At 38.7% G+C, this 18,181-nt stretch overlaps 1 protein-coding gene across 6 annotated transcripts in view; it reads left to right on the forward strand.

The window, feature by feature from the left end:
- PPP3CA (protein phosphatase 3 catalytic subunit alpha) overlaps nucleotides 1–18,181 on the forward strand; it is a 325,435-nt gene that overhangs the window by 256,282 nt on the left and 50,972 nt on the right. For all 6 annotated transcript variants that reach the window (XM_021100471.1, NM_214128.1, XM_021100469.1 and 3 more), the window contains 4 exon segments: nucleotides 526–671; nucleotides 4,333–4,472; nucleotides 12,894–12,971; nucleotides 15,732–15,826. In XM_021100471.1, the coding sequence (XP_020956130.1) occupies nucleotides 526–671; nucleotides 4,333–4,472; nucleotides 12,894–12,971; nucleotides 15,732–15,826 (459 nt within the window).

Here is an 18,181-nt window from a genome sequence, read left to right on the forward strand (position 1 = left end):
CGTCCTGGGAGACTTAAGTTTCTATCATTTAGTCCTATTTCAGCAGAGCACAGAAACTCCTCAAAAACATTAGCTGTAAGTCAACAAAGGAAAGGCAGTGTGTACGGATTTAGAAAGAACTTTAGAAAATTTCTTGCCGTCTGCTTTACTTTAAGAACATTAAGGAGAATCAGCCAGTTTTGTGTTCTTTCTGTTGGTCTCCTAGTTGTCATGTATTTTTTATAAAAACATGTACATCTGCAGATAAACAGCAGAGATGTATGTATACAAAAACTTCATCTGTTGTGCAAATGTTACTAAAAACTGTAAAATATAGATGAACAACAAAAATGCAGAACAGTAGCTATAAAGGTTAAAATATAACTTTTGAAAGTCTTCTTAATCTTTTTTTGGAAGTTTGCATCTGTAGTTAGAGGTTAATAATATGATTTCAGCAAGAAAATATTTTTTAAAAACTATTTGAATGAACTGATCCTGCCAAAGAAATCGTAAGTGTAACAGTTGGTTTTTAATCGTTGTTTAAAGGTAAAATTAAGTATTCAGAACACGTATATGATGCCTGCATGGATGCCTTTGACTGCCTCCCACTGGCTGCCCTGATGAACCAGCAGTTCCTGTGTGTCCACGGTGGTTTGTCTCCAGAGATTAACACTTTAGATGATATCAGAAAAGTAAGTTCTGCTCTTTTCTAAGTCTAATCATTTTGGGGTCCCTTAGTAATAAATGGAAGACATTCATTTCCCTGCCTTTATCACTAACTGAATCCTTTTGAACTTAAATGATTCCAAGTAGTCATGAAACTCTTCTTTGTATTCATTTTTTTAATCTAGAAAGGAAGATGTATTTATACTTAGAGGAGTTTCCATCTCTAAAACCTCAAGGTTCATTTTACCATGTGACCTGTGTCATTAGAAATGTAAAATATTTTATCACAAAAAAATGCATATGCCTTTTCATTTCCCTTTGGCTTGTTTCAAACAACCCTCTACATATTCACGGTATGTTACAGTTAAAAAGTGTTGTTTACGTCTTTGGAAAATATTACAACTTGACTTTTAAAATGCGTCCATATTATAATTTTTTTGAAAATCTATTTTTACAAGCCCCCCATTTTAAAGTATCAATCTAACAAAAGCAATGATGGTATTCTATTGATTGTATTGAGTGGCTAGGTTAAAAAAAGTTGATTTTTTTTAAAGAGGTATTTTTCTACTTAATTTAACATTAGCTCTTGCTCTTGTTTTAGCCAGCAAAAAAAAAGATGGGTTAGACTGAATGTGGAAGTATCTCTTTCATTAGAAAATGTAACATGGGATAGTTTTATGTAGTGGAAGAGACAATCTTTAATTTCTTTGGTTATGCTCAGTATTCCTTTAAAATTTCATGTATTTTTAGGAAAAGCTCTATTCAGATAAGTAAAACGTTCAAATTCTACCTTAATACTGCATCATGAAGATTCATGTCTTCAGAGTTCCTGTTGTGGCACAGAGGAAACGAATCCGACTAGGAACCGTGAGGTTGCAGGTTCGATCCCTGGCCTCACTCAGTGGGTTAACGATCCGGCGTTGCTGTGAGCTGTGGTGTAGGTTGCAGATGTGGCTCAGATCTGGCGTTGCTGTGCCTCTGGCATTGCTGTGCCTCTGGCGTAGGTCAGCAACAACAGCTCTGATTAGACCTCTAGCCTGGGCACCTCCATATGCTGCGGGTACACCCTAAAAAGACAAAAGACCGAAAAAAAAAAGAAAGAAAGATTCATGTCTTCAAGTGTAAAAATAATGTGGTATTTACTTTCCTGTTAGAAAGGAAATGCATGGGGTTTTTTTGTTTGTTTCTTTGGCCACACCTGCGGCCTATGGAAGTTCCCAGGCCAGGAATCAAGTCCAGGCTGTAGCTGCAGCAGTGCCAGGTCCTGAACCTACTGCACTGGGCCAGGAATTAAACCTGCACCTTTGCAGTGACCTGAGCCACTGCAGTCAGATCCTTAACCCACTGTACCACAGTGGGAACTCCAAGGGGTTTTTATTTTTCAAATGAACCAAAAGTACATTAAATAAATCTCTGTTTCCTGCCCTGTATGTTACGTCCCTTTTTATAAAACCCCATGACAGATCTGCTTCTGGTGTTCTGCAACACCCAGAGCACTGCTGTTTGCTCTGTATATAAAGGACTCTAGAGACATGCCACTGAAATGCAGCCATGAAGTTCAAGTAGAGGGGCTCGCTTTCTGCATGAATATAACCAGTTCTTCTACAGTCTGATGGACCTCTGAAATAAACAACTAAACTTATCATGAATGCTGTAGATTTTTAAAATATCCCATGCTATCCCCAAGACTTTTTTTCTGGCATGTTTCAGGTATTGTTTTCAATGTTCATATTTGTCATTAAGCTCTAGACTTAGCCATAAAGTGATTTTTAGGTTTGCATTGTACCCTATGTCAGCTAGAGTTTCCACTACATTGACTTTATTTAATAAATTTCATGCTTATTTTTACTGAAGATGGTATTGATCTCAGAATGCACTTCATAACATTTCCAGAATAAATTCTATGTTCTGGTTGCTTTACCAAGGCTCTAGCTGGGAATTCGCATTAATCAGAAAGTCTCCCCTTCCTCTGCTCTTATAAGTTCTAATATAAGTTCTTGTTTCTCAGAAAGAGATTCTGTATTTTTTATGGACAAGTATTATTTTTCTTGTATGAATTGTTCCAAAAGCAGAAATTATTTAAATCTCTTAAACAAGTCTAAGTTTGCAGTGATTATTTTATGGATGGCCTAATGGTTAAAATATAGACGGTCTTGTCTTTTTTTTCCTTTTTCTTTTTCAATTTTTTTTTTTTTTTTTTTTTTTTTTTTTTTTTTTTTTTTTTTTTTTTTTGCTTTTTAGGGCTGCACCCACGGCATGTGTTGATTCCCAGGCAAGGGGTCGAATCAGAGCTATAACTGCCAGCCTACCCTACAACCCCAGCAGTGACAGATCTAAGCCGCATCTGCGACCTACACCACAGCTCATAGTAACGCCAGATCTTTAACCTACTGAGCGAGGCCAGGGATCAAACCCTCAACTTCATGGTTCCTAGTCGAATTCATTTCTGCTGCGTCACGATGGGAACTCCTAGAGGGTCTTGTCTTACTGAAGTTTTTCATTGAGTGTTGAAAATGTGAAATATTGCTTCATGCTTTTTAGATATTAGTTAAAAAAAAAAAAGGCATATAGCAGACTGTTACTTGTATCTTAACCTTTTATGTCTCAGAAAAAGATAGAATTTGATGGGCTGTCAGCCCTACATATTCACCTATCCCTATGAGGTTTTTTAAAATATTAAAGCATTGAATATAAAGAATATTAATTCTTAATATTCTTAAGGTTTTTATAGCTGTTTTATCCTTTTGGGTGGAGGGGAAGACTGCATAATATTTGCTAACTTCACTAAAGGTCCTTTAATTGCAACTGCATCAGGACAAACTATAGGAAGGTGACAGTGTTATAAACTTGGTGAAATGTCATTTTCAGTTATTATATTGGTCATAGCTTCTCAATGCACCATATTAAATTGAACTATGACTTTGCTACACATTTACAGCTGGAAAATTGGGAAATGGGTTTCCTATGAGAATTTCAGACGAAACTATAAAAAGCTTAGAACAGTGAGCTGAAGAATGACGCAGCTAAATTGGGGTTTAACTGCTTATCATTACGATTGGTTTGTACCCAGTAAGATATCTCCAGTCAGCTTGGCTTTTGATTAGAAACTTAGCCCCTAATGAATGCATATCCAAAATGTCATAGAGCCAGTAGCCACTTTTACAATGAAAGCCATCTGTTCTCAAAATTATGCTGTTAAATGGAAACACCCCAAGTTGTTCCTCATCCTCATTTCTAAATCCCAGTTTAACAGAGGCAGTAACAGAAATTGCCCCAAAGATAGAATAAAATAAAATCTTCTCCTCCAGGAGTGACACACAAATAGGGTCACATCACCTGGCAGTGACTAAAACACTTGACTAGATAAAATAAGAAAGAAGGAGAGAAGAGAGACGGAAAGGAAACCAGGAGAAAAGAGAAGGAAAGAGCAGGATTAAAGAGGCAGGCAGGAGGTTAAGGCTGAGATGAAGGCAGATCGCAGTAAATGAGCATCAGGAGGAAGAAGGAAGGAAAATTTGAGAGAGGAGAAGGGGGAGGAAGGTGAGCAGAACAGAAGGAGAGGTGGGGCCAGTCCACACTGCACTGGGGCTGGGGAGAGATGGTGGCTGTTGCAAAACATTGGTTTCTCCTGTTTTCTCCAAGTTTCCAAAGATTAGTATTTTGCTCTCTGTCTTTTATTTTTCTTAGTTAGACCGATTCAAGGAACCACCTGCTTATGGACCTATGTGTGACATCCTGTGGTCAGACCCCCTGGAGGATTTTGGAAATGAGAAGACTCAGGAACATTTCACTCACAACACAGTCAGGGGGTGTTCATACTTCTACAGGTGAGGACCGAAAGCTCCAGCTCGCCCTCTGGAGCACATGACCTTCATAACTGCTGTCATTGATCAGCCATCCGTATGTTTGATTTACTTACTACATGTGTATAACTTTACTAGGAAACAAGTATAAGCGAAAGACTTACTTTGAAAGCCTGGTTCAAATGGGTTCTTAGCCCTTGAAAATCAAAAATAAATGGATAGGTAAATAAATGAATGTATATCAGCATATAGAGCTAATATCTGTGAAAAATAGAAGAGTATAAAAGAGGCAAGTGGCTTCAGGATGGCAAGGCAGCTGGAGAAGTTGGTAGGATTTGGTAGAAAGATTGTTTTCTTTCCAGAACTGTAAGAAAAAAGTCTACTGCCCGCCTTGAATTTTCACTTAATTACATAATCACTTCAAAATATTTTTTACCAGTTTTCATAACTTAAAATAATTAAATTATTTTCAAGTGATTCTTAAATTTTCTTAAGCTCATCAGACTTCCTGAATAAATTTGAATTAGCAGCAACTCAATATATAGGTACCATAGTAAATTGATTTTTAGCGCTTGACAAGCCACATTGAGAAAAATTTTCTACTGATGTTTATACTTGCCGTTGTATGGAGATTTGCCCATCTCATAACATTTTAGAGCACTTCAGAAAGAATTCAGCAACACAGTTGGGTTTTTGCATGCCCTCACGATTTTCTCGACATCTCGGTCACCTCAATTTTAGCCTACTGCATTTCATTGCCCTCAGTTTCACTAGATTCCCTTATCAAACTTCAGTTTTATGGGAAAGTGGCCAGAGTGAAAGCGTGCAAGAGATTATGAAGGAGCATTTAAATTCTAGTACATATAGTCCTTTTATTTAACTTAAAAATCAAACCTGATGTTCACTGAAGTTTACATGAAATTCCTGCCCTGCAGCTAAGCTAATGGCCAGGCTGGAAGAACTCTACAAAAGATGCATCCAACCCAATATCTTTTGTCTCTAGGGTAAGCAGATATCATTCTCCTGCATAATACTGATCAGAGTTTATTCAGTGGTTGAATATTTTGTTCCAAATACATTGTTTCCCTTGTGAGGGAAAAGAGTTTCCTTTTATTCAGCTGTTGATATGATTGAGAAATTGAAGTTTGAGAACAGAAAGTCTTGAAAACTGTAAAGCATCATTCAAAGAATAGTTTTTGCTTTAAATATAAAGAAAGAGGTTTATTCTGAGTTTACTTAACCAGAAAGTTTGTGATTCATTTCTTTGTTTTAGAAATTTGGGCCAAGGAGGCATGTACACTATTTCTGAAAAGTCTAAGGTTTCTTTTCAGTTATTAGAGAATTGATGAATAATCTTTTATTGAAAATGTTCAAACTTTTAGTGAAGAGTAGTATTGTTGAAATATATCAAAGCCAGGTGTTCGGTTTTTCAGATCTGGTGCTAAATCCCTAATTATATCGTGGATGTTTCAATTACCTATTTGATACTGAGTCATGCTTCAATAATACAATATTAAAAAATACAAACCTCTTACTTTGACATTGAGCCACATTACATTAATCTTTCTTTAATTTGTAGTATAACATTTTTCTGTTCGTTTTCTGAGTGCGCTCTTCAAATGTATCCTATTCTAAATAAACTCCCTGAACTCATATAAAGGCAAGGTATTTTTGTTTTGTGAATATAGACAGAGATGTGTTTACATCAGAGATAAAGTCCATCAACTAGATAATTACAGGATTATGCATGTTTTCACACTTTTGTTCTCAACAAGATGATTATTTAACTCCTCTCATTAGAGGTTCTTAAGAGATAATGATCCTTAGCCATGACAAAAGCTGACTGTGGAAATCCACAGCCTATATACTCTAATGGCAAAGCAGTCTGGGTTATGTTTTATCTGAAGAAGAGAAAAATGACTTACACATTCTCCTGGAGCTTTTTGATTCTTTTGTCTTCAGTCTTGAAGGTGCTATCATCAAGGTGTCAAGGCTTCCTCTGGGGTCTTGGTTTATAGAGCTGATCTAGAGGGACGCAAAGACACAATAAGATTGGTAGAGGAACTTGGTGACAATGACCTCTTTGAGTTATTGGCAGTTATTTTGATCCACAACCCCCAGTTTTATTTCACATGTCTCTGTAGAGTTTGCATATTTAATTTGCTATGCCATCCTGTTCATGCTCTAACATACTATCTGGGCCCTGATTTCAGTAAAATGAAGTTTATACAGAAAAATGCATTTGTAAGTGCTGTTCACTTACAAATAATAAGTGTCAGTGTGATAATAGATAATAGTCAGTGTGACGGAGGGCAAGGAATCCATCAGAACTCTGCTTTTGCCCCAGTGCTACCATTATCTTTAGAACCTTCAACCAGAATTTGCTTACTCAAATGCCTATAATGTTCAGGCAAGTAACTGTGATGTTCGAAGCAGACACTAGTTAAGATTGTAAAGGTCATGACAAATCAGGGCTAAAAATTTCTTTTTCATGTAGACCAAACAAAACTGTCAGTTGGATTTGGTCTGCCTTGGATCCTGTAAGCTTTGTGTTCTAGGTATAGCTTGCTCCAAGAGTGAGTTAAATTAACCTCTCTCAAGTGTCTCTAAGCTCTGAATCTGAAGAACGTCTTGACAGTCACGTAAAATATGTTTTTGAAGCTGCAATTTGCAGCTCACTCAAGTCACCACCAGTCTGAATCACAGGCCCGCAGTCGTGTTCTGTTCACAAACTGCCCAACTTCTTCTCTGAGGCTGACACTCTGGTCAGTCCCTTCCACCATGAAATCCTCTGCATCCTCCTTTGTCACATTTCCTGATTCTCCTCTAGTTTGTCAGGCAGATCCCTGCCTCTTCTGCTGCCTCTTTGTCTTCCCCCTGCTTTCGACATTTTTTTCTTCACAGTTTCCCTGCGATTCTCATCTAAACCCATATCTCCGCTGTAAACGATGAACTCTGGCGTTAGATCACCAGATCTGTGTCTAGTCCCTTTCTCTCTTTATCTTTTATTGAATTCTCTATTTCTAGCTTTCTGCTGGAATTTTCTAGCTTAGATGGCTCATTGTCACCTTAATCTGAACTCACTTTTTGAGTAATTAAAAAAAAAAAAAAGGTTTGTTATTTACCTTCTCTCTTGCTTAATTCCCACTGGTGACTCCTCCCAGTTTTTCTATTAACAATTCATTCTCTCAGTCACACAGACCAGCACATAGCTTTGCTTCTTCTTCTAGAGTTGAAATCACTACATGAAGCCATCCTGTCTTATTGACCCTTTCTTTAAAATATTACCAGCTTCTAGACCATCCTGCCTTCCTTCCCTCCCACTCTGAGTTCAGTACCTTCATTTTTAGTCTGTTAAAATCACGCCTGATTTCACAACACCGTTGCCATCCCCTCCTTTCAATTCATAGTGTTCCATTCATGGGTATCCTTTTGAGAATTCATTCACTCATTCAATTATTTCACAAATATTAGCTGAATACCTACTCTGTATGCCTTCTGTGAGATTTTATAGATTCTCAAAGTCCCTGCCTTCGAGGGAATGACAGTCTAGTGGCAGAGACCGATAAGCAGAAACTGAAAAATAAAATGCAAGGTGAGTAGTTCTGTGAAAAATGTGGAGGTTATCACACACACACACACACACACACACACACACACACACACACACACACACACACACACACACTGAGGATGAATGGGGTTTAAGGGACTAACTACTCGTGGTGGAAATGTTATTAGACATTATTTTTAAAGAATGAGTAGTATATATATGCAACCAGACTCCATGGGAGGGTTTTTACAGACAGGGAAAGTGTTTAAAAAATATATGAGGGAGATAACACTCTGGGAATTCTAGAAAGATAACTACCCAAATGGCCTCTCTTTACTTCTGATCTCAGATTATAGGTAGCTGCTTTGGTACACACTTAACCTGAACATTCATATACCTAAACTGTTTGACTGTTTTTATATCCACTTGATACGTGTACATGTGTGTAGCAAAAGACATAGACAAGGTTGTTCATAGCAGCATTATTCATAAAAGCCAAGAAGTGGAAACAACCCTGATATCCACTTAGTAGAATGAGTAATAAGTTGTAGCATATTTATACAACCAGATACAGCTAATGAGAATGATTTAGCCAAAACGGTGCCTAACCACATGAATGAATGTCACAAGTATAATAATGAGAGGAAGAAACGAGATACTCAAGAGTGCATACTAGATGATTCCATTGGAATAAGAATACAGCCTTAGAGAAGGTACATCTCTGATGTTAGAAAGCCAGGTTGGTGGTGACCCTTCGTGAGGAAGTGGTGGTGACTTGAAAGAGATCTGAAGAGTTGCTGGGGTTCAGATAATGTACTTTGTCTCCATCTGAGGGCTCCTTATAAGGAGGTTCACTTTTAATTGTCTGATTTGTGAGCTTTTGTGTATCAATTTGTAACCTCATTTGCCTGGTTTTCTATCAAGATGTTCTACTTCAGTAAAAAAAAAAATTTACCTGAAATAAAAGTTGCTCACTAATCCTGAAGCAGCTGGCAGCCAGGAGCAAGGGAGGGCTTTAAGCTCTGGTGAAGTTCTGGCGGGAGCGTTGGAGCTCATCCAGACCAGATCCCTAGTGGGCAAAATGAAATTAGTTGGAGAACCCTGGGACAAAGAAAACACACAGCAAGTCCTAGGAAAAGATAGGCCTGAAAGCATCTGGGCAGCACCAGGACACTCCAGAGCTAAGAACCCATGGCCAGGCCCCTAGAGGCAGAGGAGGAGCTGGCCGGGGGCCCGAGTCCTCCATACCATGGGTGAGAATGGGTGAGGCACCAAGGAAATCAGCAGAGGCTTTCTCTTGGTCCCCTGGCAAAGGATTGCAGGCTGCCTGCCTCTGCTTTGCTGAAGCCAATGAAGAAAAGAAACTCTTTGCATCTCTCACCTGCTTCACTGTCCCTGTTGAGGCCTCTGACAATTGGCTCCACTGTGAGCTTCAGTAAGATGACAAACTGCTCCTGAGCACTTAGGATATGAAGACAGATAAAATAGTGCTTGTCTCTTAAGGCATCCACTATTACTGGAGAACAGATGTATAGACATAAATTAAACCACAATGTGACAAGTGATGTATTGGATGCATATGTTGTGGGAACATGGTGGATGCAGCAATTCTGTAGCCTCAGGGTGAAGAGGTCTGAAGGGAAGGGTCCACAGTGGTCATTTAGCTTAGGCTTGGCAGACACAGCAGACCTTTATAGAAGGAAAATGCAAATAGATGAACTCAGGGAAAGTATATGCAAAGCCATTAAAGCATTAAAAAAAAAAAAAAAGCCTCTTAATAATACCTGCTGGCTACATCATGTTTAAAGCGCCTGAAATCTGCACGGTTTGTTTCAAGGACTAAAATACAGTTTAATAGAGCAAGAAACAAAAATAAGAGAATCAACAGAAGGAGTCTATTAATAGCTTTCTGCTCTACCGCCAAGCCAGTTTTTCTATCATTTCTCACGTTTTTGTCTTTTCTACTTTCTTTACCTTTGTTCATGCTCTGTCTCCTTCCTGTTCATCTCCTTCTTCTGGTGGAATTCTAACCCCTTGCCTGTCTTTTAATCCCCATTATTCATCGCTTCTAAGATCTAACGCAAGTTACAACTAACATGGAATAGCTGCTGCTAGAATCTGGGGTTGCTGACTCACCCTTCTGTGCTCTGTGGTGCAGCCTTTGCTCCACATCATGGTGGGGGGGAGATGATAGGAGTTACTGCTATGGGTTGGACATGGGGCTAGGACATGTGTATATATGGCTATCTCATTTAATCTCAAGTTTCTGAAATAAATAATACTGTCTGTATTTTTACAAATGGGGTCATTCAGGCTCAAAGAGGTGAAGCAGTTTTTCAAAATTTACACAAGAAAGTGGAATAAAAACCCAGATCCAAGGATCCCCAGTATTCTCTGGAAATTGCCACCTCCCTTTCTACCCTGAGAAGATGCATTTTCTAGTACTTAAGGGAAAATCAGATTCCAATAGAAAAATAACATTTTTGGAGAATACAGTAACTTCCCCATACATAGCAACACGGGCTGATAAATGAGTATCACAAAGCCGAAAGCCTCACTGGCCTTCACCAATCCTTGAAGAAAATGTTGATATAAGATATGTTCAGGATATAGGGTTAAACAAAAGCATTCCAGCGTAATCACCCATGTGGATAGGTTGTGTTTGACCAAGGTGCCCATGGAGGAGGGTGGGCAGGGCTGACATCCAGCTGCCCCTTTGCTCAGAAGGCTGTGGCCCAGGCTTGGGCTGATCAGACAGGAGAAAGAAAGGCTCTTTCTTCTTGGTGGACGCAGAAGTTTTTACCTTATTAATGCGAAGAGAAAGGGGGAAAAAAAAGATCTACTACAAGATAGATATTTTTCAAAAAGATTTCCGCAGATCCACGTGCTTTCTTTCTTGCTTTATAAGTCTATAAAACTTTACTATTTTATCTTTGATGTGGTTTTTTCAATTAACAAAATGTTTACCTTCCTACCTAAATTATACCTTCAGGACAGAAAACAGGCCATATTCTTATCATCCCACTTCTCACTGTGCTTCATAACACATGGAAAAAAACAATCACCAGTGAGTCTTCAATAAATTGTTGGTGAATTAATAATTTCCAACTCTATGTATGAAGGTGTTCTGAACTCCGCTTTTCCTACTATTCTACGTTTATCTTTTTTATTATTTTTTTATTTTTATTTTTAGGACCACACCTGTGGCATATGGAAGTTCCCAGGCTAGGGGTCAAATCACAGCTGCAGCTGCCAGCCTCCACCACAACCACAGCAACGCAGGATCTGAGCCACATCAGCAACCTATACCACAGCTCACAGCAATGCCAGATCCTTAACCCACTGAGTGAGGCCAGGGATCGAACCTTCATCCTCATGGATACTAGTTGTGTTCATAACCGCTGAGCCACAATGGGAAATCCTAGGTGTATCTTTTATGACGCTTTTCAGCTGAATACTTTGTAATTTATCATTTCCATTAAAAAGCATAAAAATGTCATAGAGAGTTTTTTTTTTTTTAATTTTGTATTCAAGTATTGTGCCAATTTCTGCTGAACAGATTATTAACCAACTGCATCACAGCAGGAACTCCTGAATTTTTTTTTTTTTTTTAATTTTAAGGCCGCAGGTGTGGCATGTCAAAGTTTCCAGGTGAGGGGGTGAATCAGAGCTACAGCCCCTCACCTACACCACAGCTCACGACAACGTGGGATCCTCAACCAGCTGAGCGAGGCCAGGGATCAAACCTGCATCCTTGTGCATACCATTCGGGTTTGTTTCCGCTGAGCCACAACAGGAACTCCTGAATTTCATTTTTAATGAAGTTTTCATCTATTTTGAGACTTGCTTCACAGACAAAATCATCTTGATTGTATATTTGATATTTTTATTGTCACAATAAAAAATAAGGTTTAAGATAAGTTCCATTGGTCACATTTTAAAGTCTTGTGAGTTTCATAATTTTGTTTAGATTTTGAATGGGATAACCAGTTCATGTACCCATAAGTAAGATGACAGTTTGCTACTCTCTTGCCCCCTAACTCAGTCCTCTCTGGCAAGCTCTCAAGAAGGCATCCCAAACCAAATAGTGCTGTATTTGAGAAAATTGGGGTTTATATTTTATTTTATTGTTTATTTTATTATAGTTGATTGACAGTGTTCTGTCAGTTTCTCCTGTATAGTGAAGTGACCCAGTCATACGCATGTATACATTCTGTTCCTCACATTATCCTCCATCATGTTCCATCACAAGTGACTAGATATGGTTCCCTGTGCTATACAGCAGGATCTCATTGCTTATCCACTCCAAATGCAATAGTTTGCATCTGCTAATCCCACACTCCCAGTCCACCCCCCCCTCCCCCACCCCCACCCCCAGCAACCACACGTCTGTTCTCCATGTCCATGAGTTTGTGTCTTTCCTGTACATAGGTTCATATGTGTCATACATAGGCTCTACGTAGAAGTGATATCATGTGGTGTTAGTCTTTCTGACTTACTTCACTTAGTATGAGAGTCTCTGGTTCCATCCATATTTTATATTTTAAATTCCATTCTCATGTTGTATTTATATTTCTGTTCACTTTGTGTTTAGATGTGGACTTGGTAATACTGATTTTCTCAACAAGTGGACACTTGTCTCGTGTCGTTACGCAGTGGCCTGCATTCTTTATCCAGTTCACACACCTCCAGCCCTTTAAAAGCGCTGCAGCTGTAGGTGCTTTTCCTGCCACCAGGGAAACCTTGTCCTTAAAACCGGGACACTTGTTTCATAAATGATGTATGTTTGATTACACTTGATCAAATCATATGGGTCTGGATGTTACAGATAAATGTGCTTCTCTTGATGATTTCATAACAGAGAATTCTCTTTCTGTTTTTGTCTCTGACAGTTACCCGGCTGTATGTGAATTCTTACAGCACAATAACTTGTTATCTATACTCCGAGCCCATGAAGCCCAAGATGCAGGGTGAGCAGTTTTGTGGGTTTATGAAAACCGTGCGTTGCCCTTTGTCAGAACTCCCTCGTGTACTTGGCTGTGGACGTTCCCTTTTGCCAGGCTCCTTCCTTGAAGGAATTAGATCTAAAAATTGCTCTTTGGTGACACAGATATGGCAGGGTCCTGGGGAGTGAATAGCTGCAGATGTACTATAAAATCCCCTTTAAGTTCTTCCATTTTAGCTAGAAGAGGTAGAATTTTTTTTTTTTTTTTTTTTTTTTTTTGTCTTTTTAGGGCTGCACCCGTGCCACATGGAGGTTCCCAGGTTAGGGGTCAGTCAGAGCTGTTGCTGCCGGCGTGTACCACAGCCACCAGCCTGCGCCACAGCCACAGGAATGCAGCCACAGCAGTACAGGATCTGAGTCGCATCTGCGACCTACCCCACAGCTCTCGGCAATGTCAGATCCTTAACCCACTGAGCAGGGCCAGGGATTGAACCCACATCCTCATGGTTACTAGTTGGGTTCTTACTACTGATCCATGACGGGAACTCCAGAAGAGGTAGAATTTTCACCTGGCTGTTTAAGCCCTAGAAGGGCACCTCCTCTTATTTCAATTCCTGCTCTTACTATTGTCCCATAAGTGAGTAAATTACAAGCTGGTTTTCAGTTTTGGTTGGCCATGCGAATGAGAATTACACATGACTATTTAACTGATACTACATATTGTACTCATGTTTAATTAATATCATGCTTGATCCCTGTAAAGTTTTAAAGGACAAAAAGAGACATAAAAATGATAAGGAAAATCCTATATTCTAACAAATGCATAACATGATTTTGTAATATCTAGTAAATTTCAAAAATGTAGACTGATTTAAATGGTAGAGAAAACTGAAAAAATATCAGATATGCATTTTGATGGTGCATTAAATCTGCATTAGGGAGATAGGCAGAGGGAGAAAAAGGCATAATCAGTTTTAAGTTGGAAAGTCCCATATCCTTCACAGTATGTTCCTCTGAAAGGCATTGTTTTGCTTTCAAATGCTGAAACTCATTCCTTCAAATTCTAAATTTTCTGAAAAGGAGGAGCATTTTATTTTTATAACCTGTGTTCTGAAATTGGGAACTTAGAAGCCTGCATTCTTAAATAAGCCTATGCCTATGATGATTCCAAATCAAGGCAGATCCTAAAATTTTTTCAAAATTAGCTTTTTCCTCAGTCAGCAAGTGTGAACTGATTCAATATCGTGTACTCAGTGCTGTTGCAACTGGTGTTTGCAGTAACTACTGATAGACCCAGCCAATCAGGTCCTTGTTTTTTTTCAGTGGTGTCCCTTTTTTTTTTTTTTTTTTCTGACTGTCCCAACTGAACATGTTAAGCAGATTTATCTTAATCCCACTGTAGACCTGAAATCTATCTGCTTATTTGAAAATAGGTTAAGTGCATCAATTAAAATCAACAAATATATTTGTTTTAAATGACAGGGGATTGATTCATTGGGAGAAATTTGAGATTAGGCCATCTTGATTCTGTTTTTATTTGTTGTCAAGTAGGCATAGGCAGCCGCAGTTCATAAAGTTAAGGTACTAGAATTAAGAATGCTACTGTCTTTCACATTCTGATTTTTTTCCCTCAACAAAGTTCAGTCCCATAAGCAGAAGAAATACTTCTAGGACATCTCAAAAGATTTCTTAGGGGATATTTTTTCTTCTGTGAAAAGTAGTGTCAAAATATTTGTAAAATTATAAATTTTAAGGTGCTTATTTATGTCTGAAGGTGCTTTTCTCGGTATGTTTAGAACCAAGCTAAATTACGCATGATTAGTCTGCCAGAAATGAGTGACCCAGAATAACCAAGGAATGATAAAATTTTGTTTTGCACTTTAGGAAGGCAGCTGTGCTTACCATTATACCACCAACGCCACTGCTGTTTTGTGCTTTAGGAATTTTCCTAAACTGATATTCCTGAAATGTTGCATAGAAGTCATAAGCTATGGTTTCACCTTGATGCAAAGGAACCAAATCTGTGTTTTTTGAGTATTTGAGGACTAGAGTTCTATTTTTGTCTCAGTGGAAGAAAACCAACTGGATCGTTGGTTTATTTCCAAAGATCTTGCAGATGTTTTATTACTGATTGATTAAATATGACCCCACTGAAACAATAATCTTTGACCTACAGACACCAGAAGAGATTGGCAATAAATACAATTCTAAAATAGAAGCAATTTCACTTTGTAAAACCCATAGATTTTAACTAACCAGACATTCTTTGAAAAGCAAATCACTTAGTCGAGGCAAAATGGATTTATATAACGTTATCGTAACAGAGTATTGTAGACAAATAGAATAATCCACCTGGTTATTAGTGGTAAAGTCTTGTATATTACTCTGTTTATTTAGTCTCTTTATGTTAAAAATGTTGGCGAACTTCTGAAAAACATGGTAGGTACAGGTGTCTGTGGGCAGAAAAGTAGCCTTTGTCCTATCTGTTGGGCACATGGAAATGAATTATAATTTTTCACTGAATTCCATCCTCCCCTGAGTCTGCTAGACTTAGAAAAGAGTTCTTTGGAAATTGTACCTATAATTATGTCTTTGTTGTCACCCCTGAAATGAATTGATACCTGTGTATAACAGACCTTAGAGAGAAAATTTTGTTTAATGTTATGTAATTGAATTCTCTTTGAACGATAAAAGTTAACTTTAATTTTCTCTTTCTAAATCTATAATTTGATGTCATCTTTTTTTCATACTTAGCCTTCTTTTGACTTGCATTTATTTTTTTTAGGTACCGCATGTACAGGAAAAGCCAAACAACAGGCTTCCCTTCTCTAATTACAATTTTTTCAGCACCAAATTACTTAGATGTATACAATAACAAAGGTGAGTGTTTTCACATCGTTTTTGCAGTCTGGTATAGTATGTGCAGTAATCCTTAAGTTCTATTTTGGTTTGTTTTTTTTTTTTTTCTTTTTTTTTAAGGGCTGCACCTGCGGCATATGGAATTTTCCAGGCTAGGGGTCAAATGAGAGCTATACCGGCCAGCCTGCATCACAGCCATAGCAACTCAGGATCTGAGCTGCATCTTCGACCCACACCACAGCTCACACTAACTCTGGATCCTTAACCCACTGAGTGAGGCCAGGCATCAAACCTGTATCCTCATGGATATTAGATTCATTACCACTGTGCCACAAGAGGAAATTCCAGTTTAATTTTAATTAAGCATTTTTGTTTTTGTTTTTTGTTTTGTTCTTTTCAGGGTCACACCTGTGGCATAAGAAGTTCCCAGTCAAATCTGAGCTGCAACTGCCTGCCTCCACCACAGCCACAGCAACGCCAGATCTGAGCCACATCTGTGACCTATGCTAAAGCTCACAGCAATGCCGGATCCTTAACCCATTGAGCAAGGCCAGGGATTGAACTCACACTCACGGAGACAACATTGGGTCCTTAACCCATGGAGCCACAATGGGAACTCCTCAATTAAGCATTTTTAATCATTTTTTTTCTCCTTACTTTTTCATTTATTGTTTGATGCAAATTTCATGATTATCTTCAGAGTTACAGATTCAGTCCGTCAGGGGTGGGACCCAGGCACTGTTATTTTTCAACAGTTCTCTAGGAGATTCTAGTCTGTAGTAGGGTTGACAGCCCCTTCTCTAAGAGATATAGGCCTCGAAAGAATAATTGAAAGTTATCCAAAATCATGCTTCTTAAGAAGAGTAAGGATTTAAGTGACAATGATGTGACTGTGTATATAAAGGATCAAGAAAAATAAGCAAAGAGAAGCTATAGCTTGAAATTCAAATTCAGATTTCACCTGTTAAGCACCTACCATGAGTCAGAGCCTGTGCTAGGCAAGTACACATTCATTTTTTTTTTTTTTTGAAAAATTGAATTAAACTTGAAATAGCATTTGCCGCCCAGAGTGAGTCTCTCTGGTAATTGCCTTGCCCAAGGTCACTCAGGTAGCAATGAACTGACCTCACCTGGTTCAGGGTCCTTCCTGTACTTGCCTTCTGAATCGCCGTGAACAAGATCGGGAAGCAAGAGGGTGCTATTTACTGACGAAGGAGGAGAGAAGGATCAGGGGACATGCTGTTTTTCTCTTTATTCGGAAGCGACGTGAGGCACTGTAGGTGTGGCAGAATGAGCGATAAAATGTGAACGCATCAGTGATCCTCGTTGGCATTGGTCTGGAGAGTATGTCTGCAGCGTTTCTGCACGTGGCTTTCGGAGACTAAGTGAAAAGAAACAGAAAGAGAGAAACCAATCAAAAACCATATGTGAGGTCAAATATAGCTCAGGAGAAGCAGGAAAAGGCAGCCTCATTTCTGAGCCAGGCTGAAAACTGGCATGAGGAGCCATGCCCATGCCTGAGTTGTGATAGGTGGCTGGGGTCCAGGATGCCTGAGTGGGCCTTGGCCACCTAGATTCCCAAGCGTCTGTTTGGTGTCCTCGGTCCTTAAGAATAGATGCTGTCCCTGCAGGGAGGAAGCACTCCCTTTGCCTGGACCCTGATTTCCTGCTTTGCACCTAACACCTCCCGCTCACGGCTGGGCCCTGACTACCACCCCCTCTTCGCTCCTAGTGAAGGGAGTGCTCAAATGAATGATTTTGTGGATGATGACTGATTACCAAGTAGCATGTAGTATACTTATGTTTTTTTTTAATTAAAAAACCTCAAAACAGTAAAAAGTTAAAAAAAAAAAAAAGAAAGAAAGAAAGAAACAGAAATTTCGGATTTCACTCCATGAGAATAGACCTAGACTTTTTCTATCCACTCTCATGCTAGGCAGTGCAGTTTTGCTTGAGACAAATAGCGATTTCTCACAGAAGATGTGCATTGCTTCTTTGTCTATGGTCCTGATTTAACAAGGTAGGAGTTTAAAAAACAATAGACATCACTGCATTGCTGTCTTTGAGGTTCTGTGGTTCTCTGACTTTTGCCTGGAGGGCAGATCACAGTCGCTCAGGGAGGGGGCAGGTACAAGCATTTCATTTGGGGAATCTGTTTCATAAAAGAAAAAATTCTCCTGAGAGAAAAAGATAAACTGATAGGAAGAAGAAAGATATATTCTTCAGTTTGAACATAATTTCAAAAGACCTTTGTGTAAAATCTCCGAAGCACTTTAAAGCTATTATGCTAACACTGTGTACAGTATTGTGGGAGTTAGGCATTCACTGCTGAAGTAAGGATTACTGTATTTGAATAAAATAAATGTTAATGAGAAT

The sequence above is a fragment of the Sus scrofa genome, chromosome 8 (genome assembly GCF_000003025.6).
Source record: "Sus scrofa isolate TJ Tabasco breed Duroc chromosome 8, Sscrofa11.1, whole genome shotgun sequence".
Lineage (NCBI taxonomy): Eukaryota > Metazoa > Chordata > Mammalia > Artiodactyla > Suidae > Sus > Sus scrofa.